The sequence below is a fragment of the Pelodiscus sinensis genome, chromosome 1 (genome assembly GCF_052426305.1).
Source record: "Pelodiscus sinensis isolate ZL-2025 chromosome 1, ASM5242630v1, whole genome shotgun sequence".
Taxonomy (NCBI): domain Eukaryota; kingdom Metazoa; phylum Chordata; order Testudines; family Trionychidae; genus Pelodiscus; species Pelodiscus sinensis.
The window spans coordinates 342,763,167-342,781,100 of record NC_143052.1 but is presented as its reverse complement, the minus strand read 5'-3'; the positions used below and the strand labels follow the sequence as shown (position 1 = coordinate 342,781,100).

The 17,934-nt window shown below is 44.7% G+C and overlaps 1 protein-coding gene across 1 annotated transcript in view; it reads left to right on the top strand.

Annotated features, from left to right (window-relative positions):
- Positions 1-17,934, top strand: part of GDPD5 (glycerophosphodiester phosphodiesterase domain containing 5) — a 348,323-nt gene that overhangs the window by 322,971 nt on the left and 7,418 nt on the right. The window contains exons 14-15 of the mRNA XM_075919541.2: positions 163-310; positions 10,353-10,435. Coding sequence (XP_075775656.2) covers positions 163-310; positions 10,353-10,435 — 231 coding nt within the window. The remainder of the gene's footprint in view (positions 1-162; positions 311-10,352; positions 10,436-17,934) is intronic.

Sequence of the window (17,934 nt, the reverse complement as noted above, 5' to 3'; positions counted from 1 at the left end):
ATCTGGCTACTATTAAAGAGCATGCTGTCTGTCAGATGGCTCTCATCTCCCTTTGTGTTAATTTCATGGGAATCACTGATGCATAGGGCATAGCGTTTTGTGTCCTCTGTACACTGTACATCTAGAGATACTAACCTACCGCTCTGTTGTTTTTCTCGGCAGGGAATACACCGCCGCGAACCTGAGCGTTAATCTCTACGTTGTGAACGAGCCCTGGTTGTACTCTATCCTGTGGTGTGCTGGTGTTCAGTCTGTCACTTCCGATAGCTCACAGATCCTTAGCAAGGTGCCTTTTCCCATTTGGCTGCTGGTAAGCAAGACCACACGTGAACTATCCAGATGGTACCTAAGATTCACTCCCTCTGTGATCCCTTTAAAAATGCAGGAACAGCTTTTCTGGGCGTGCTTGAGGGAGCTCTGGAGTGTAGATGCTATATATTAGAGAGTAGTTTCAGAGATGTGCTACCAAGTTTTTAATGAGGGACTCCTTCAGTACTGTTCTGTCTCAGACATACTTTCCTCTGACTGGTGGATGGGGAGCATCCGGTCTCTCTCACAATTCCAGCTTTCCAGACAAGGCTGGACTAGTACCAGTCAGGAGAGAGATGAGTGGCAGTGGCTCCAGGTGTCATGCTCCCTGTAACACCAGATTGGCCTTATCACCATATGGACAGCTGGAGCAGGGCTGTAGGGCTTGTGGAAACTAGGTGGACCTAGAGGCCCTAGTGGGGGTGTTTGGGAAGGGACCATCCATTGCAGCAGCAGTCACCACAGGGTCAGAAAGGGCTGAAACTGTGAACAAGGCTGGTTTACGTTATGGCTGTAAGGTGACCTAAGTTATGCTACTTTAGTTAGTAAGTAACATAAGAAGAGTCGACGTAGCTTAGATTGACTTACAGCAGTGTCTGCACCATGTTGTGTCGACAGGAAACACTCTCCTGTGGACTTCCCTTACTCTTGTATAGGAATTCAGGAGTTGATGGGAGAGCACTCTGCCATCAACTTATCAGGTCTCCACTAGATCCACTAAATCAACACTGCTGCATCGATCACAGCAGTGTTGATCTAACTGTAAGCATCAGCACGCCCTAATTTTGGCTGTCTCCCCCCCACCTGGCCAATATAATCAATTTCTGTCTGTGATTATCCTCCACTGCATGGATGGATTAGATGGATTAGATAATGAACACTGGCCCTGTCAATCGCTGAGCAAACAATGAACCATCCAAAAAAAATCTGCATTTCTATTTCCATTTATTTGGATCTTTGAAGTTTGAGAAAATGTATATGCTGACGAAATGATGTGAGATTGGCATGTCAAGCAATTTTCAAAGCAAGCAAGATGATTAATTATTTGGGAGTGCTGCGGTTTCTTTAAAAACCGAAGTCTGTTACACTATTGCAGGGCTGGTGATTATATATAGTAGCAGAGCTGGCTCCATGAATTCATGACACTGTAGTGTGTTATACACTATCTGCAGCTTTATTTTGGAGCTGTTCTTGGAGCAGCTAATCCTGGAATGAAAAAGGTAAGAAGCAATTATTGATTTAGTCTTAAGTGGCACACAGGATCTGATCAGTAAGGCGAATACAGCTGAGCTGCTCTGTAGTAATAACCACAACATAATTAAACATATCATACTTGTGGGAAGGAAAATCCCAAAGAAACCGCAGCATTTATCTTCCAAAAGGGGAACTACACAAAAATGAGGAGGATTTTAAAATAGAAATTAAAAGGAACAATAAAATGCCTGCAAACTGCAGGGAAACTTTTTAAAATACCATAAAAGAGACTCAGACTATCTGTATCCCAAATATATCATAAGCAAGAAGCCTGCTAAACAACCAGTGGGGCCATGGATGATTAATATGCTAAAGGAGCACTCCAGGGCAATAAGGCAATTGTGGATAAACTAAATGAATTCTTTGTATCAGTCTTCATGTCTAAGGATATGAGGAAGATTCCCAAACCTGAGCCATTCTTTTTAGGTGACAAATCTGACAAAACTGTCCCAGATTGAATTACTGGGCAAACTGGTTGAAACTATAGTAAAAAGCGGAATTCTGAACATGATAGGGATGTAATAGTGTAGTCGATTGACGGATAAGCAAAAGCTTATCAGTTAACGCTATAAACTACACACTTTCCCCCCTCTCTGCCCCACCATTACATATTTTAACAGGCTGGCCAGCAGCCTGGCTCAGTTCCAGCTTGCGCTGGGTCTGGGACTTACCCCTGCTATGGCTTTGCATTTAAAGTGTGTGTATTAAGGACCAGGCGAGCAGGCAGCCTGTCTCAGTTCCAGCTTGCGCTGAGCCCAGGAGCTCAGACACCCACCCCTCAGGCAGGGGCTGTTGCTGGTTTTTAAACTGGCTCCCTTTGCGCTAGACTCCTGATAACAATTTTTCAGAAGAGTTTTAAAGCTAGATGACCTCTTTGCAGTTGAAGCTCCCATACCACTCTCCTGTGAGTTATTGGTGGCACTGTCTTCATCTAATTGGGATGCTTATATTCTGCCTTCCGAAGTTCCCTCTGGAATTTTTCACTTCCTATTGTATAGTATTGTTGGGCTCTGTTCAACATTTCCTTATTCACAGCAGAATTTTAGTGGCATTTTGGGGGAGATTAGAACAATTCCTGTAAAATTATTGCCCTCCGCCCATGTGAATGATGCATTGTAAACCTCAATCATTCATTCGGAGTATTCCTTTCAGTGACTTTACACTGGTACCAGGCCTCTGAAATGAGAAAAGAGGAGAAGCCAGCACAGCTGGTCACTTAAGAACAGAATTGGATTAATTATTTTTAAAAGTTGAGCCAGTGGTTAAGCTTCAAACATCAAGGTTTGGAAAAATTCACTGAGACCTGTCTTAATATATTGAGCTCTCTTATATAGCACTGTTTATCCACAGATCTTGGAGTACTTTACAGAGGAGGGGCAACGTCATTACTCCCATAAACCAAGATGAAAAGGAGAGATTTTTGGCTGAAAGTCAGACACAGTTGTGGGCAGAGCATGGAATCAACCGCAGTTCTCCCCACACTCGGTCTAGCACTTGGCAAGGCTCTCTCTCAAATCGCCACCCCAGAGAATAATGGAAATGTGTTTTCCCCCATCAATATTGCCTGTGTCAAGAGAGTGAATGGGCTTTTAAGCTGCACAAGACATGGGGGGATAAAATTGCAAAGAACAAGTCCAGCAAAGAGAAAAACAAGCCCCGTCTTCTAAATTCTTCCCTTTGATGTAACCCCTTGCTCTCACTAAGCTTGGTGGGTGCATCACAGACAGAGTTTGGTCCAAAAAGTGCATTGCAGTTGATGAAAAGCAAAAAGAACTTCTCTTTAAAATGCTCTTCCCTTTATTAAGTCTCTCAGACTGACCCATTCTTCAGTGTGTACTGCTGTATAAGTGGCTGGCTGTGCACCATCAAACCCCCTTTGTATGGTATGTGTCGGGACTGTGTGTGATTCATACCATCTGAATTCTGTTTGGACTAAATCGGAGTCTTTCAGAATTGATTTCAGTCTGGGAGCCAGAGCAGACCTTTCATTCTTGCTGAAAGGCAGTGATCTCCAGGGCACGTTTCTCTGGAGCCCCTGGGGGCTTAGTGGCACTTTAAGGATGAATGGGGATGTCATTTCCATTTGCTGTTGTGGTCCATCAGTGCCAGCAGCATCAGTCTCTGTGGTAAATGAGGCTCCTTGCTGACAGACTTGCTCACTCATGCTCTTACGGAGTCTCTTCATCCACCAATTCCTGGTATTCGTAATTCCAAGTCCAAAATGCAGCTTCAGTTCAGCTGCACAGAAGCAATGCTAAAAATATTTCCAGAGTTGCTATTTTAGCAGGTACTTTAGGCCTGCCGGCCTTGCTGCCAAGCATGTAAAGAAGGGATTTTTGTGGTGCAACTCTGTTCTTTTGCAATTGTACATGTGCAGTTTTCCATTTCAAACTATATTTCCTGTGTGAGTTGCTAGAGAAATAACGAGGAGTCCTGAGGCACCTTAAAGTCTACACTGCGGGCTTAAGTTCGAGTTAAGATATACAAGTTCAGCTATGTTAATTACATAGCTAAATTCAAAGACCTTAACTCGACTGTTGGCGTGGTTTACACAGCAAGAAGTTGAAGGAAGAACACTCTTCCTTTGACTTCCCTTAGGGTATGTCTACACTACCCTCCTAGTTCGAACTAGGCGGGTAATGTAGGCATACCGCACTTGCAAATGAAGCCCGGGATTTGAATTTCCCGGGCTTCATTTGCATAAGCGGGGAGCCGCCATTTTTAAATCCCCGCTGGTTCGAACCCCGTGCAGCGCGGCTACACGGGGCTCGAACTAGGTAGTTCGGACTAGGGTGCCTATTCCGAACTACCGGTACACCTCATTTCACGAGGAGTAACGGTAGTTCGGAATAGGAACCTAGTCCAAACTACCTAGTTCGAGCCCCGTGTAGCCGCGCTGCACGGGGTTCGAAGCAGCGGGGATCTAAAAATGGCGGCTCCCCGCTTATGCAAATGAAGCCCGGGAAATTCAAATCCCGGGCTTCATTTGCAAGTGCGGTATGCATACATTACCCTCCTAGTTCGAACTAGGAGGGTAGTGTAGACATACCCTTACTCCTCATGAAATGAGGGTTACAGAAGTCAGAGTAAGAAGCTCATTATTTTGGAATTATTTTGAAATAATGGGCTTCCCGTGTAGACGCGCACGCTGTCCACATGAGTTATTTTGAAATAAGCATCCAGTGTAGACTTAGCCTAACATATTTATATGAGCTGATCCTTTCCTGGGTAAAATCCAATTAATCAGATAGGGTATGTCTACACTACAGCGCTAATTCGAACTAACTAGTTAATTCGAATTAGTTAATTCGAACTAAGCTAATTCGAATTAGCACATCCAGACTTAAAAACTAGTTCAAATTAGCGTTTTTCTAATTTGAACTAGCATGAACCAAGGTTAAGGATGGCCGGAAGCAGTGTCGGCAGAGCATCAGAGTAGGACTTAGAGCATGGAGCTGCTGTCTCAGGCTAGCCGAGGGCTGTGCTTAAAGGGACCCGACTCCCACCCCGGACAGACAGTTCTCAGGGGTTCCCCGCTTGCAAAGCAGTCCTGGCTTGGAGTGCCCTGAGTGCCCACACTCGGCACATCACAGCACTCAGCCATCAGCCCGGCTGCACTTGCCGCAGGCTGCCATCCGGGGGGGGGTCAATCGGGGGGCTGCAGGAGAGCTTCCACCCCGAGGAGCCTGCAGAGCCACCCCAGTCCTCCCCATTGGGGGCTCGTACCCCATTCCTCCCTCACCTCCTTCCACTTACCCCTCCCTAGCCCCCCTTCCTGATGTACAAAATAAAGGACAGGTGTGTTCAAAAATAGAAACTCTCTTTATTTAACAAAACTCGGAGAGACTGGGAAAAGGAGGTGGGAGAGGGGAAGAGAGAGGGTGGGAGAGGGGAGGGCAATTAAAATGATCAGGGGTTTGGAACAGGTCCCATATGAAGAGAGGCTAAAGAGACTGGGACTTCTCAGCTTAGAAAAGAGGAGACTGAGGGGGGATATAATAGAGGTCTATAAAAGCACGAGTGGTGTGGAGAGGGTGCATAAAGAAAAGTTCTTCATTAGTTCGCATAATAGAAGGACTAGAGGACACCAAATGAAATGAATGGGTAGCAGGCTTCAAACTAATAACAGAAAGTTCTTCTTCACAAAGCAAATAGTCAACCTGTGGAACTCCTTGCTGCAGGAGGCTGTGAAGGCTAGAACTAGAACAGAGTTTAAAGAGAAGTGAGATAAAATCATCGAGGTTGGGTCCATGGAGTGCTATTAGCCAGGGGGTAGAAATGGTGTCCCTGGCTTCTGTGGAAGGCTGGAGATGGATGGCACAAGACAAATGGCTTGGTCATTGTTTCGGTCCATCCCCTCCAGGGTCCCTATGGTTGGCCGCTGTCGGCAGACAGGCTATTGGGCTAGATGGACCTTTGGTCTGACCCAGTACGGCCATTCTAAGCTCAGGGCTCAGGGTCGGGGGTCTCACTGGACCACCTTGATTTTCATGCACACCTGCTCCTGGGTGGCCAGGCTGGCAGCTATCGTGCCCTAGACGGCCACTTTCCTGTGCCTAGTGCGGACGTCGTGGATGAGGTCCACGATGTCCGCATTAGACCAGGCGGGCGCCCACCTCTTGCGGACGTGGATGAGGGGATGGATTGCACTCTCAGCAAGTTTGCAGATGACACTAACCTAGGGGGAGAGTGACTTGAGGGCAGAGATAGGGTCCAGAGTGACTTAGACAAATTGGAGGATTGGGCCACAAGAAATCTGATGAGGTTCAACAAGGACAAGTTCAGAGTTACAAGCTGGGGACCAACCAGTTAAGTAGTAGTTCTGCAGAAAAGGACCTGGGGGTTACAGTGGATGAGAAGCTGGATATGAGTCAACAGTGTTCCCTTGTAGCCAAGAAGGCTAATGGCATATTAGGATGCATTAAGAGGAGCATTGCCAGCAGATCCAGAGATGTCATTATTCCCCTTTATTCGGCTTTGGTGAGGCCACATCTGGAGTATTGTGTCCAGTTGTGGGCCCCCCACTACAAAAAGGATGTGGACGCATTGGAGAGGGTCCAGCGGAGGGCAACCAAAATGATTAGGGGGTTGGAGCATATGACTTATGAGGAGAAGCTGAGGGAGTTGGGTCTGTTTAGTCTGCAGAAGAGAAGAGTGAGGGGGGATTTGATAGCAGCCTTCAACTTCCTGAAGGGAGGTTCCAAAGACGATGGAGAGAGGCTGTTCTCAGTGGTGACAGATGGCAGAACAAGGAGCAATGGTCTCAAGTTACAGTGGGAGAGGTCCAGGTTGGATATTAGGAAAAACTATTTCACTAGGAGGGTAGTGAAGCACTGGAATGGGTTACTTGGGGAAGTAGTGGAGTCTCCATCCCTAGAGGTGTTTAGTCTCGGCTTGACAAAGCCCTGGCTGGGTTGATTAAGTTGGTTTTGGTCCTGCCTAGAGCAGGGGGCTGGACTTGATGACCTTCTGAGGTCTCTTCCAGCTCTATGATTCTATGAGTTGCAATGCCAGGTGGGACACACACACACCCAACGCCTGTTGAAATTAACCAGTTGGGTGCCTAACTCCCATGTACGCCTTTGAAACCTGCCCCCCCCCCCCCCCCCCGCACACCCAAGAGATGATCCAGTGTTTGAAAATACCTTGATGAGCACTGCACTGAACAGATATGAAGTCTGTGTGATGCGTATTTGGTGAGCTCATCAACAAAGCACATCTAGTGTTTGTGTCAAAAATACCTTCCCAATGAGCTGAGGGCTTCTAATGGATGGCTTCCTATAGCAAAACTGTCAATACAAGGCAAATGGTGAGATTTCATGGATGACTGCACAGGTTTTGAGCCGAATGAGCTCAGTTTTGTGCATCGCTGCAGAACAGATGTATTCGCTCTTCCATGCCCCTTTTCCAGCAGTGCTCAGCATTTAGGAGTTGTGGGGAGATTTCAGTTCAGTGGTGTGTTGCAAATGCTGTCACTCATAGCGACCATGCATTAAAACATTTTGTTTCTCTTTTCAGAAATAACCCTAACTTTGAAAGCTAGTATTTTTATTCCACTTGAGAGAGAGTTGTTCAGAAAACAACTTCCATCCATCCCATGGAAAAGTCTGATATTTCAATGTTTTGTTTTTCACACTGTCTAATTTTTCTTTTGGAACAAAAAATTCCAAAAAACCTTACATCTGGGAACATTGTGATAAAAATGGGGTATTTTTCAATCAAAACATTTATTTTTGAAATGTTTAAGTTTTGGAAATAGGGATTCAAAATTAAATGTTTTGTTTTGAATTTTCCTGTTTTAAAAAAAAATCAGAAAATATAGTGAGTCAACTTTTACCCACGCAAAAAAATTACTGCTGACAAAATTTTATATTTAGTCCAGAATTTTCAATTACATTTTTTTGGCCTGCTCTAATGAGAGGTTATGTGTCTGTGATGTTCATTTTAATATAGTTAGTTTAGTTAATGGCAATATATTCAAACATTTGAATACTGATTGATTGCAATGTCATTGTTTCAGTTAATAAATGTTAACTCCATCAGAAATATTGTTAGATAACTTAGTATATAAAACTTAGTTTTATGATGCACCTTTTACAGTATAAACTGCAGTATAATCAGCCACACTGAGACAAACAAGAATATATGCTATTACATACAGGAGTTAGAATGAACATTGCTAAAAGAATTAAGGAGTCATAAATTTCAAGGCCAGAAGGGATCATTGTAATTGTCTGGCCTGTATAAGAGAGGCCATAGAACTCCCCCAATATAATTCCCAGTTAGAAAAGCATTCAATTCATAAATTGTCATTAATAGGGAATCCCCCACGACCCTTGGTAAATTGTACAGTGGTTAATTACCCTCACTGATAAAAACGTGTGCCTGATTTGCAGTCTGAATTGGTCTAGCTTCAACTTGCAACCATGGGATCAGTTTGACTTTTTCTGCTAGTCTGAAGAGCATATTTCTAAACACTTGTACCCCATGTACGTACTTACAGGCTTATTCATCTCCCCCCTTAACCTTCTCCTTGTTAAGCAAAATAGATTGAGCTACTAATATTAGCATTTATAAAGTCCCAATAACCTTTTCAAATCTTGTATTTCAGTGCACTGCAAAATTGGGGATTTAGCAAGGTGATTGGGCTCGGCAAAGGGAAACCTTTTGCTTCATTGGCGATGGTTATTTGCTGGACTGTGTGAGCAGAACTTTGATAATTGTGTCTTCCACTTGCATGCACTCTGAACAACCCTATGCCATTTTCCAATCACCTTATTAGTTAAATCTATATACCCTGCACTTAGCAAAACCCTCATGCCCCTGTGCAGCAAAGTACTTGAAGCTCATGGGTCTACTTGCATTCTTGGGGCAGAATGTTGGCTGGTATTAATGGTCATACTGGAGCTGTGTTCATTTATACCAGCTGTGGCTCTGCCACTGACATGTAAAAACATGCGTAGGTGTATACACCTTCTGGGTGCGGTGTATTGTCTCATCTAGTGGCACCCAGACAACTTACAGTGAGAATAAGGCATCTGCTCTACGGCCTTAGCTAATAGTCAGCTGGTTTTAACTCATTTTCTAAACTCCAGGGCTACGTCTACACTGGCCCCTCTTCCGGAAGGGGCATGTAAATTTCACGAGTCGTCGTAGGGAAATCCGCGGGGGATTTAAATATCCCCCGCGGCATTTAAATAAAAATGTCCGCCGCTTTTTTCCGGCTTTTAAAAAAGCCGGAAAAGAGCGTCTAGACTGGCCCCGATCCTCCGGAAAAAGTGCCCTTTTCCGGAGGCTCTTATTCTTACTTCAAAGTAAGAATAAGAGCCTCCGGAAAAGGGCACTTTTTCCGGAGGATCGGGGCCAGTCTAGACGCTCTTTTCCGGCTTTTTTAAAAGCCGGAAAAAAGCGGCGGACATTTTTATTTAAATGCCGCGGGGGATATTTAAATCCCCCGCGGATTTCCCTACGACGACTCGTGAAATTTACATGCCCCTTCCGGAAGAGGGGCCAGTGTAGACGTAGCCCAGAGGTCCCGGGTTCTATTCCACCTGTCAGTGTTACATGGGCATTGCTGCTTGCAGCATTGTAATACCAAACTGGTTTAGGAGCCAAAATCATTTTGAAAAGGGATTTAGTTACTGTGGAGCCAACATCCTGTGGACACTTGGTGGGATTTGAGTTTCTAAGTGATTAACTCCCTTTTGAAAATGAGCTTTAGGCTCCTAAATCAGTTAGGCATTGCAGCACTGAGCCCAGCCTCACTTAGGCCCAGCTTTTGAATGGATTGAAATGTTTAACTGAAATAAGACCTTGCTCCTGAGTGGACATTGTGTCCTGGCCAAGTATCAAACCTGAGCTGTACTTGCCGTAGTGAGATGTTGAAATCAAAGTCTGGGTGGAGAATTCCTTGAGTGTAATTTTTTGAATGCCCCATACACTCAGAAATCATCAAAGATAGTTTGATCTCTTCAGAGAGAGACGAGTTATGGAAACTTTCAGCCCAAAAGGTGAGTGTTGAGAATACTGCAAGGGTGCAAAGAGGGTTAGAAGGGATGATGCTTTTCAGGTCTTTCCTGGCAATATGGCAGTGGCTAAAAACTCAGGGTTCCTTGGAGATACAAACATACAAGAATCCAAAATCCTGCTTGCTTAGGTCTATCTCTGGAGCACATATCTGTATCATGAGGTTTGTGATGTTTCTATATATGTTTATACCCTCTGTTTGGCATGGTCTCTAAATTTGTCCAAACTGCAAGGTAAAGTATGCTTGTCTTTTTGTCTTCCAGCCTCCAGAGGAGTACAATCTAATTTGGATCACAGCGGATCTCATTTCATTTACCATCATTGTAGGAGTTTTTATATTCCAGAAGTAAGTAACATTATTACAGATCAACTCTCATGTATTTAGGGTGTGAGCATGTTCTTCTCAAGGGTGTGGAGGTAAAAGGGAGGTGCAGTGTTCTCCAGAGCCCTTGCTTATAAGGACATGGATAATCACCCCCCCCCCCCCTTCCAAACAATTTGCTTATTCCCACCCTCTCCCCTTCAGTGATAAGCAGCTGAATGAAGCTGCTGCATGGGACATCAAGGTTGCAAAGAATGAAGACTTCTGAAAAGTGGGGCTGGTTTAAACTTGGTATGGTTCTTGCTGTGGCACTAAAAAATGTGTGTGGGTGAGATCTGTCAATGCTTAGGAGAAACAGGCACCACAAGAAGAGCGCTTAAAATACTTCAAAGTAACTGTGAGGAATTCTCAGCAGCTCCAGAGATTCTGACATCATAGACTTCAATGGGAATAAGTTAGAATGTGAAGAAAGCTCTGTTAGTTGGGGTGTTTTTAAATTTAAGTTGAGAAGAAGAAAAGCATGAAATTGTCCTAACTTCGCTGATCGCCCTAATGGCTTTACAGTTCAGAGGTAGCTTGATGTGTGGAGGAAAGTCCCTCTCACCCTTCTCTAATGGACAGAGGGAGCAATAATTTCTAGCTAGTAGCTAGTACTGGGACCTTCACCAAAGGCACCGTAGCGAAGGCTGCATTTGGTTCCTTGGTTTGTATGAGGAGTAAATACCTTTTAGCACGGAAACAAATGCAGAACACAATCTAGATTGCCCCGCTTGTTTATAGGCTGAAGATCTAATTGTTTGGCAAGTTGCACATAGTTCAGAGTTAACCGAGGTCATAATGGCAAGTTAGGAGAATCTCTAACATGTTTTTAGGATTTGGTCACAAGTATCAGCCACCTTCTCTTTTGTTTAGCCTGGGGCAAACCCTGGCACCCCCCCCCCCCCCCGAAACTTCCTAAGAGGAACTTTTTATCACCAATTATGACAATATGACTGGGCTGTCCTGCAAAACCTGGAGTCTGAAATAGGAATGCTCCGAGGACAGGAAAACAGCCGTGTTTGCCTAAAGAAATGTGTCATTTTAGAACTCCACCTTCTCCTTTTCAGAATTTCTCTTTGTAACCTTCTGTTTGGCACGTATAAACCACCCCAGCGTGTGCACTGAATGGGCTGCAATTTCCACTCTGATTATTACCACAAACATCCTGGTATTAGGCACAGCAGTTGCCTGTGAAACATCCGCTTCAGTTTCACGAGCTAGTGATTTTGACGCCGCGTTGCCCTGACAAAGTTGCTTTGGGGCTAATTCCCAGTGCAGATAATTATTTTGCTATTTTTGTAATGTGTTACAGTAGAGTGTCTGCAGCTGTTGAGAGCCCCACTTACACGCCGTACTCCATTCTAGAGACTAAAGCGGTTGGGCTGCATCTGATAGCGACGATTTAAAGGGCCCGTGCTTCTGACCCTTGGAACCGTCGGGCCTCAGGGCAACTGCCCCCTTTGGCTTCCTGTCAGCAGGCCTGCAGCAGGCACACTCCCAGTTCACCTCAGTACTACCCACTTTCCCTAGGCAGAATTCCAGTCCCTTGTATTTACCCTGAAGCTCACAATGTGTCCTGAGCCTGTAAGTGCAATTAACCAGAGATGTATAGCTCGCAGGGTCAATCAGTTCCAGGTGAGCATGAAATCCTGCCCTCGCCAGCACTGGTTTCCTTCCAAAGCACCTTTGTCCACTTAAAAACTACAACCACCAAGAAAAAAAATCAGTGCTACCAATTCCATTTGTGGTATCTGTAGCCAAGGGCTTGCCTTTGCAAGCGTGGAACTGGGAACCTACACTGCTGCCGCCTGGGTTTAGCACGCAGAGGGGGCCATTCCCATGCCTCGTGCCCTTCTCTACGGCAGAAGTGTTGGTGCTGAGGAATTCAGACCCCGTGCTCAGCTGAGGCGTTCTCTCTCTCCGCTCCAGTGGTTCAGCTCCTGCGAGACAGGCTTAAGAGTCTGAGCCTTGTGAATTCTTTGCAAGTCTTGCTGGGCAAATCAGACTTTCTTCCTATGCCCCAACGATAAGGTGGTGGGTTTGAATGGAGCCACACCGTGCCCATTCTACCTCCTTTTCCCCCCGCAGTGAATGGCTTTTTGCATTCCGTAGCAGGGCTAATAACTACTGTACCGCTTCAGCCCCACTGACGAGATGTTGCGTCTCTGTGGTCTCTTGAGAGGGGAACTACCGAATGTGATGACTTTCTAACCAATCTTTTTTGCCTTCTTGCCTGGTTTATTTTTTTTACTGCTCTGACTGTTGTGCATGTTCCTCCTCTTTCTCTGCTGCATTCTGGCATCTCACAGCTATCACATGATCAGGTAATTCTGGTGCTTTCCTCCTCCTCCCCATCCCACCTTCCTCTTTCTTCCTGCTAGGGCTTCACTGCAGACTGGGATCCTAGCCCTGGTCTACACTAGAGAGTTATTTCAAAATAACCCCCCTTATTTTGAAATTATAAGCGGAGCGCCCATACCAACAAGCCCGTTATTTCAAAATAATAGGTTGGTTATTTCGAAATCTGTACTCCGGCTTTCCTTGGGGAATAAGCTTAATCAAAATAGTTAATTTCAGGAGTTTTTATTTCGAATGTACTTATTTTGAAATAATTTCCTAGTGTAGACATGCCCTCTATACAGAGCACCCCCTGAGCAGTAACTTATTCAGTAGTTACTAAAACTAGGCAGCTTCCCATGCCATGTCTAACTGTCCTTTCTAGAGACACTTCGGTCTTGTATACATGGGCAGGCTACTATGCTGAAACTTTCTCGCTCAGGGGAGTGAAAAATCACCCCCCGAGTGCTGCAAGTTTCAGCGTAGTAACTTACTAGTGTAGACTAGCTCCCAGCCCTGGGGGCTACACCCCTCATCAAGGTGGTTTTCCTAAAGTGCTGGGAGAGCTCTCTCCAAATGCTGGCGCCGCAACCACACTGTTGCATGAAAGCGCTGCCACGGCAGCGCTTTAACGTTGCAAGTGTCGACAAAGCCTTTGACATTCTACAAACCACTTCCCTTTGCGGGAATTTTATTCTGAGCACTATTTAATTAGGTAACCTTCGGGAAACTGTGATGCTCGGCAAGTAGAAATATCCTGCGGCAGGAGCACTCAAAAGGTAGGATTTCTTTTGTAGCCCAATCCGCTCTACTTTAGTCCTTTCCAAGTTAAAACATTTGGCTTCAGTACTGTCTTTTTCACTTCTCATGATTGTCTTGGCCCAATAAGATAGTACCAGGGCTGGGCAGACGGTTTAAAAGATTTGGATGTCAGCTACTGCACTAATCTGAACACAGAGACTACGTCTACACAGCTTCCCACTTCCACACAAGCCTATGCAAATGAAGCACAGATTAGCATATTGTTCTGCTTCATTTGCATAATTAATTAGGAGCCATTTTTATGCCAGAGGTTTTTGCACAAGAGCTCTTCTTCCTCAGTTTTTCAGGAAGCTGTGTAAACATAGCCAGAATCTCTCAAGATTCTCCTCTCACTTCTACCACTGTAGGCCAGGAGTAAATCCACCTAAGTCAGTGGCATTTTGCCAGTTTAGGTTGAAGGAGGCTCAAAATCTTATGACACTGGACTTCAGGCTCCCCGAAATACTATTATATCACTGGCTGTTTCAGTGGCTTCCGTTCTGTTAGGGACAATTTGAAATCTGTCCTCTCTCTGCAGTAAAGTCTCCACCACTTTTATTTCTATGTTTGACCCAAACTCTTTATGTGTGTAACCTTCTCCATACATTTAGCTCTGACCAATGACATTGCATTACTGGTAAATGTCCCAGTCTATGTCTCTCTCCTTTATTTCCCCTCCCTTGAATTTGAATGTTTGCCATTTGTAAGTATTGCCTGCTAGAAGGTATGTGACGACTTACACAGTTGTCTGCAGTCTGCAGAATGCCTGGATTTTGTTATATGAAGTTCCCTGCATTGATGCCTTTAAAAATGGTACTTTGCGAGCAAAAAAGCTCACAATTAACAGTATTGGAATGTTACAGCTGTGGAGAAAATTCTTCCCGAGTACATAGTCTCGGTTCACATCGATGTCATTGCAAAATGTTTCTATGGCTCTTTATAGCCAAGAGAATCAGATTAGACATGTTAAATGTTCACTGGATTAAAAACAAACAAACTGAATTCTGGATTCCAGACCTGTATAAAAGGTTGAAACCTGCTTATATAGCATTTCATCTGGGATCGAGACTTTCAGGACCCTAACCCAAACCAATATGGTATTTTCAATTCAGTCTAAAAGCAAAATACATGTCCCCTGTTTTATTTAAAATAAAAGTCTTGGCTTTGTAGGAATAATGATATTTAACATTAGGGTTCGGTTTTGTTTCCAGCTGTCCTTTGTACACTGCATTTTCCACTCATTTATTCAAGCCATAATTTGAGTTAGGGCCTAACTGAATTTATGGCTCGTTCTTTTCATTATTCTGAAAATCTGGGTGTTGATGGGAATATAGTGAATGGCACTAAGAGTTCACTGTTTGCAAACAGTTACTGCACAGTGAGTTCATTGCCCTACGCTTAGATTAGGAAGTGACGGTGCTATCCTGACACATTCCAGCTGCTTCACAACAGCCACTCTGTGCTTCACAGTTGCATACTCTTTGCGGACGGTTGGCCCTGTTGTGCATTTCTCATCCGGGCAAGACTCGGATCACAGGGATCACTGTGATCAATGGGAGTCTTGCCCAGGTAAGAATTGTTACCTTAGTAATTTGCCTCCACCTCCCAAAAGCCAGGGGGAAATAGCAACCCCTCCAACAGTCACTAGATTGCAGCTATTCAGACCCACGAAACAATGCGTTCCTAAGCTGAGGGCTGCACACAGAACATCCTGTCAGCAGTTCACCTTTCTTTACAACGAGCAGGCTCTAATTCCTGTGATTGCACTGAGCACAACTTTGTCCTGCTGAGTAGCATAAGAGAGAAGGTCTGTTTTACCTGCCGCTCCCATTCAATCACTTCTGTCCTTTCAGCTGTAAGTAACACTGAACCAAACCTCAGTCACAGCCTAAAATTTCTAAAAGTTCTGCTGCGCTTTTCCTTTAGGGACGAGGGACCCTGCCTAGCCCTAGAACTGATGCTGAAAGTTGCAAGTACCAAAGAAGTATATAGGACAGAACTTCACAGCAGACCATTTCATTATGGGCCATGCCTGTAGACAGGCTGGTCCTGCAAGACGCTGAGTAGATGCAATTCAGTAGATGCTGATTTCAGTGGGAGATGAGGAACCTCTGCCCTTCATTGATTGGGCACTGATGGCATAAACCCTTTTCTTCTATGTCAGTGAACCGTTCGCCTCAGGAACATCCTCTGAGAGCACTCAGCATGGGTGGTAGGCAAAGGTAAGGCTGGGGGAGGCAAGCTCCCAGCCCCTCCCCTTCTACCCAGATCCTGCCCCCCCCCCCCATGGGAGCCAGCACATCCCCCCTCCTCCGTGGGGTTGCATGCAGCCTGAGCCTTCCCAGCCCTAGAGCACAGGGAGAGTGAGCACTTGGGGGCAGCAACACTCCAGGCATTCTGGGGGCAGAGTGTGGGCGGGGCCAAGCTGAAGATTTGGGAAGGCAGTACCTCCTCCTGCCTGTGATACCCGCCCCTCTTGGCTCCCAGGAGGATGTTCATGTAGCAACCCACCTTCTCTGGCCTCATCCAGGTAGCTCCTGTACATGCATTGGCTGTCAGCCCAGCCTAGCTTTGTCCATTATATGCTTTTTTTCCTGTCCCTTGTAGAAAACAGTCTCCTTTCTCTCTCATCCAGCCCACCTGCTGTTGTGCAGCTCTTTATAAAGAGTTCCAAAAGTGCAAAAAGCCTGCACGGAGCGGATTCTGGCCTGAATAGTCCTGGACCTTTTAAGCACTTTCTAAAATGTTTGCCAGCAGTGGGCCTGATCCTGTGAAGTACTGAGCGCACTCAACTTAGGTGGACTTCAGCAGCTTGCAGTAGGTGTCAAGCAAATTGATTCCCTGAGGCAGCATTCATTTCCCTGGATGTTCCACTAAGTGGCGCCAGATAACTGGAAACCTGACCAGGCTTACAGCAAACTTTTCATTTTACACTGATCCTATTTTTTGATGAAATATCAACATGAAGTTACCAGTATTTTTGTTACTATGGGTGTATCTACGCAGAACCCTAAACTCAAAATAAGATACGCAATTTGCATTATGCAAGTTGCAGATCTTATTTCAATTCTATTTTGAAATTTGAAATTTGGTGCACAGCAACACATTTTGAAATAATGCTCTATTTAGAGACATCCCTTAACCCTCGTAGAATGACAGTTACAGGGATGCCAAAATAGCACACTTGTTAAGACCCGGGTTAGCTATTTTGGGATATTTCCAGTATCCCGAAATAGCTGCACAGTGTAGACGTACCCTATGTAAAAAGGGAGAACTAGCTGAGTTATTTTATTGGAAACTGGAACCTGATGTACTTCCCCCACAGGGAAGAGAGAGAGGCTGCTTGTAGGTGGCCTATGTATCCTTTTTATGAAACTTAAATATCGGATGTTTAATTTATATACTTGTGAAACACAGTGGTGGGTGTTCACCTTATTAGACAAGGTTTGGCCCTAAAATCTAGAACACAATGTGAAAAAGTGTCCACTTTGCTAACGAGGCCTCATGCACAGGATTTCTGTCCCAATTATTATCTTGGCAGCTGGTTTATTAGTAACATGGAGATGCTTGCTCTAGGAAAGGCAATTGGATGAGGATCTTCCAACATAAAGGTGTGCAGTCAGTCTAACATCCAAAAGGCAGCAAGAGTCCAGTATACAGCCTAAAAATTAGTAGCATACTATGGTAGTACAGATTGAAACTATATTACTTCACATACCTGTAGTGGGGGAGAGTCCAATCTAAACAGACAAGCTGCAGGTGCGGATGGGAAAGAGGAGTACAGAAAGGTGAAATGATTTGTCCAGGGACACCTCATACATCAGTGTGAAATCTGAGAAGAGAATCTGGCTTCCTGGCACCCAGGACAGCACCTTTACCTGCTATACCTCATTGCTACCTTGTCTTTGCTACCATCAGTGTAGGTTCATCCTATCGCTTTACTGTGTGCTTTCTGGACTGAAGTATCAAATGGCTCTGAAGTGAAATTGTCCCCACTTTCAGACTAAAAAGAAAAGAAAAGAAAAAGTTTTTCTCTGTGTTGGTAACAATTCTTTAGCTGATTAAAGGTGATTTTTTTTTCAAAATCTGGTCTACTTTTCATTGTGCTTTTTACTTTTTCCATGTATTCAGTTTGGACAATGAAACTCAATCTAGACAGCTTCATTTTTATGGTTAAGTCACCATGCTGGATTTCATTCCTCCCCCGGTGTTCCATGTGGTGGAAACTTCAATGGATGGTTAATTTCACTGACACTTTAAATGGGAGGATGAGGGGGGAAGAGAATTAACAGAACATTTTTCCGCAAGCCCCAAAATGTTGGATCTAGGTTACGTGACTCTGTTCC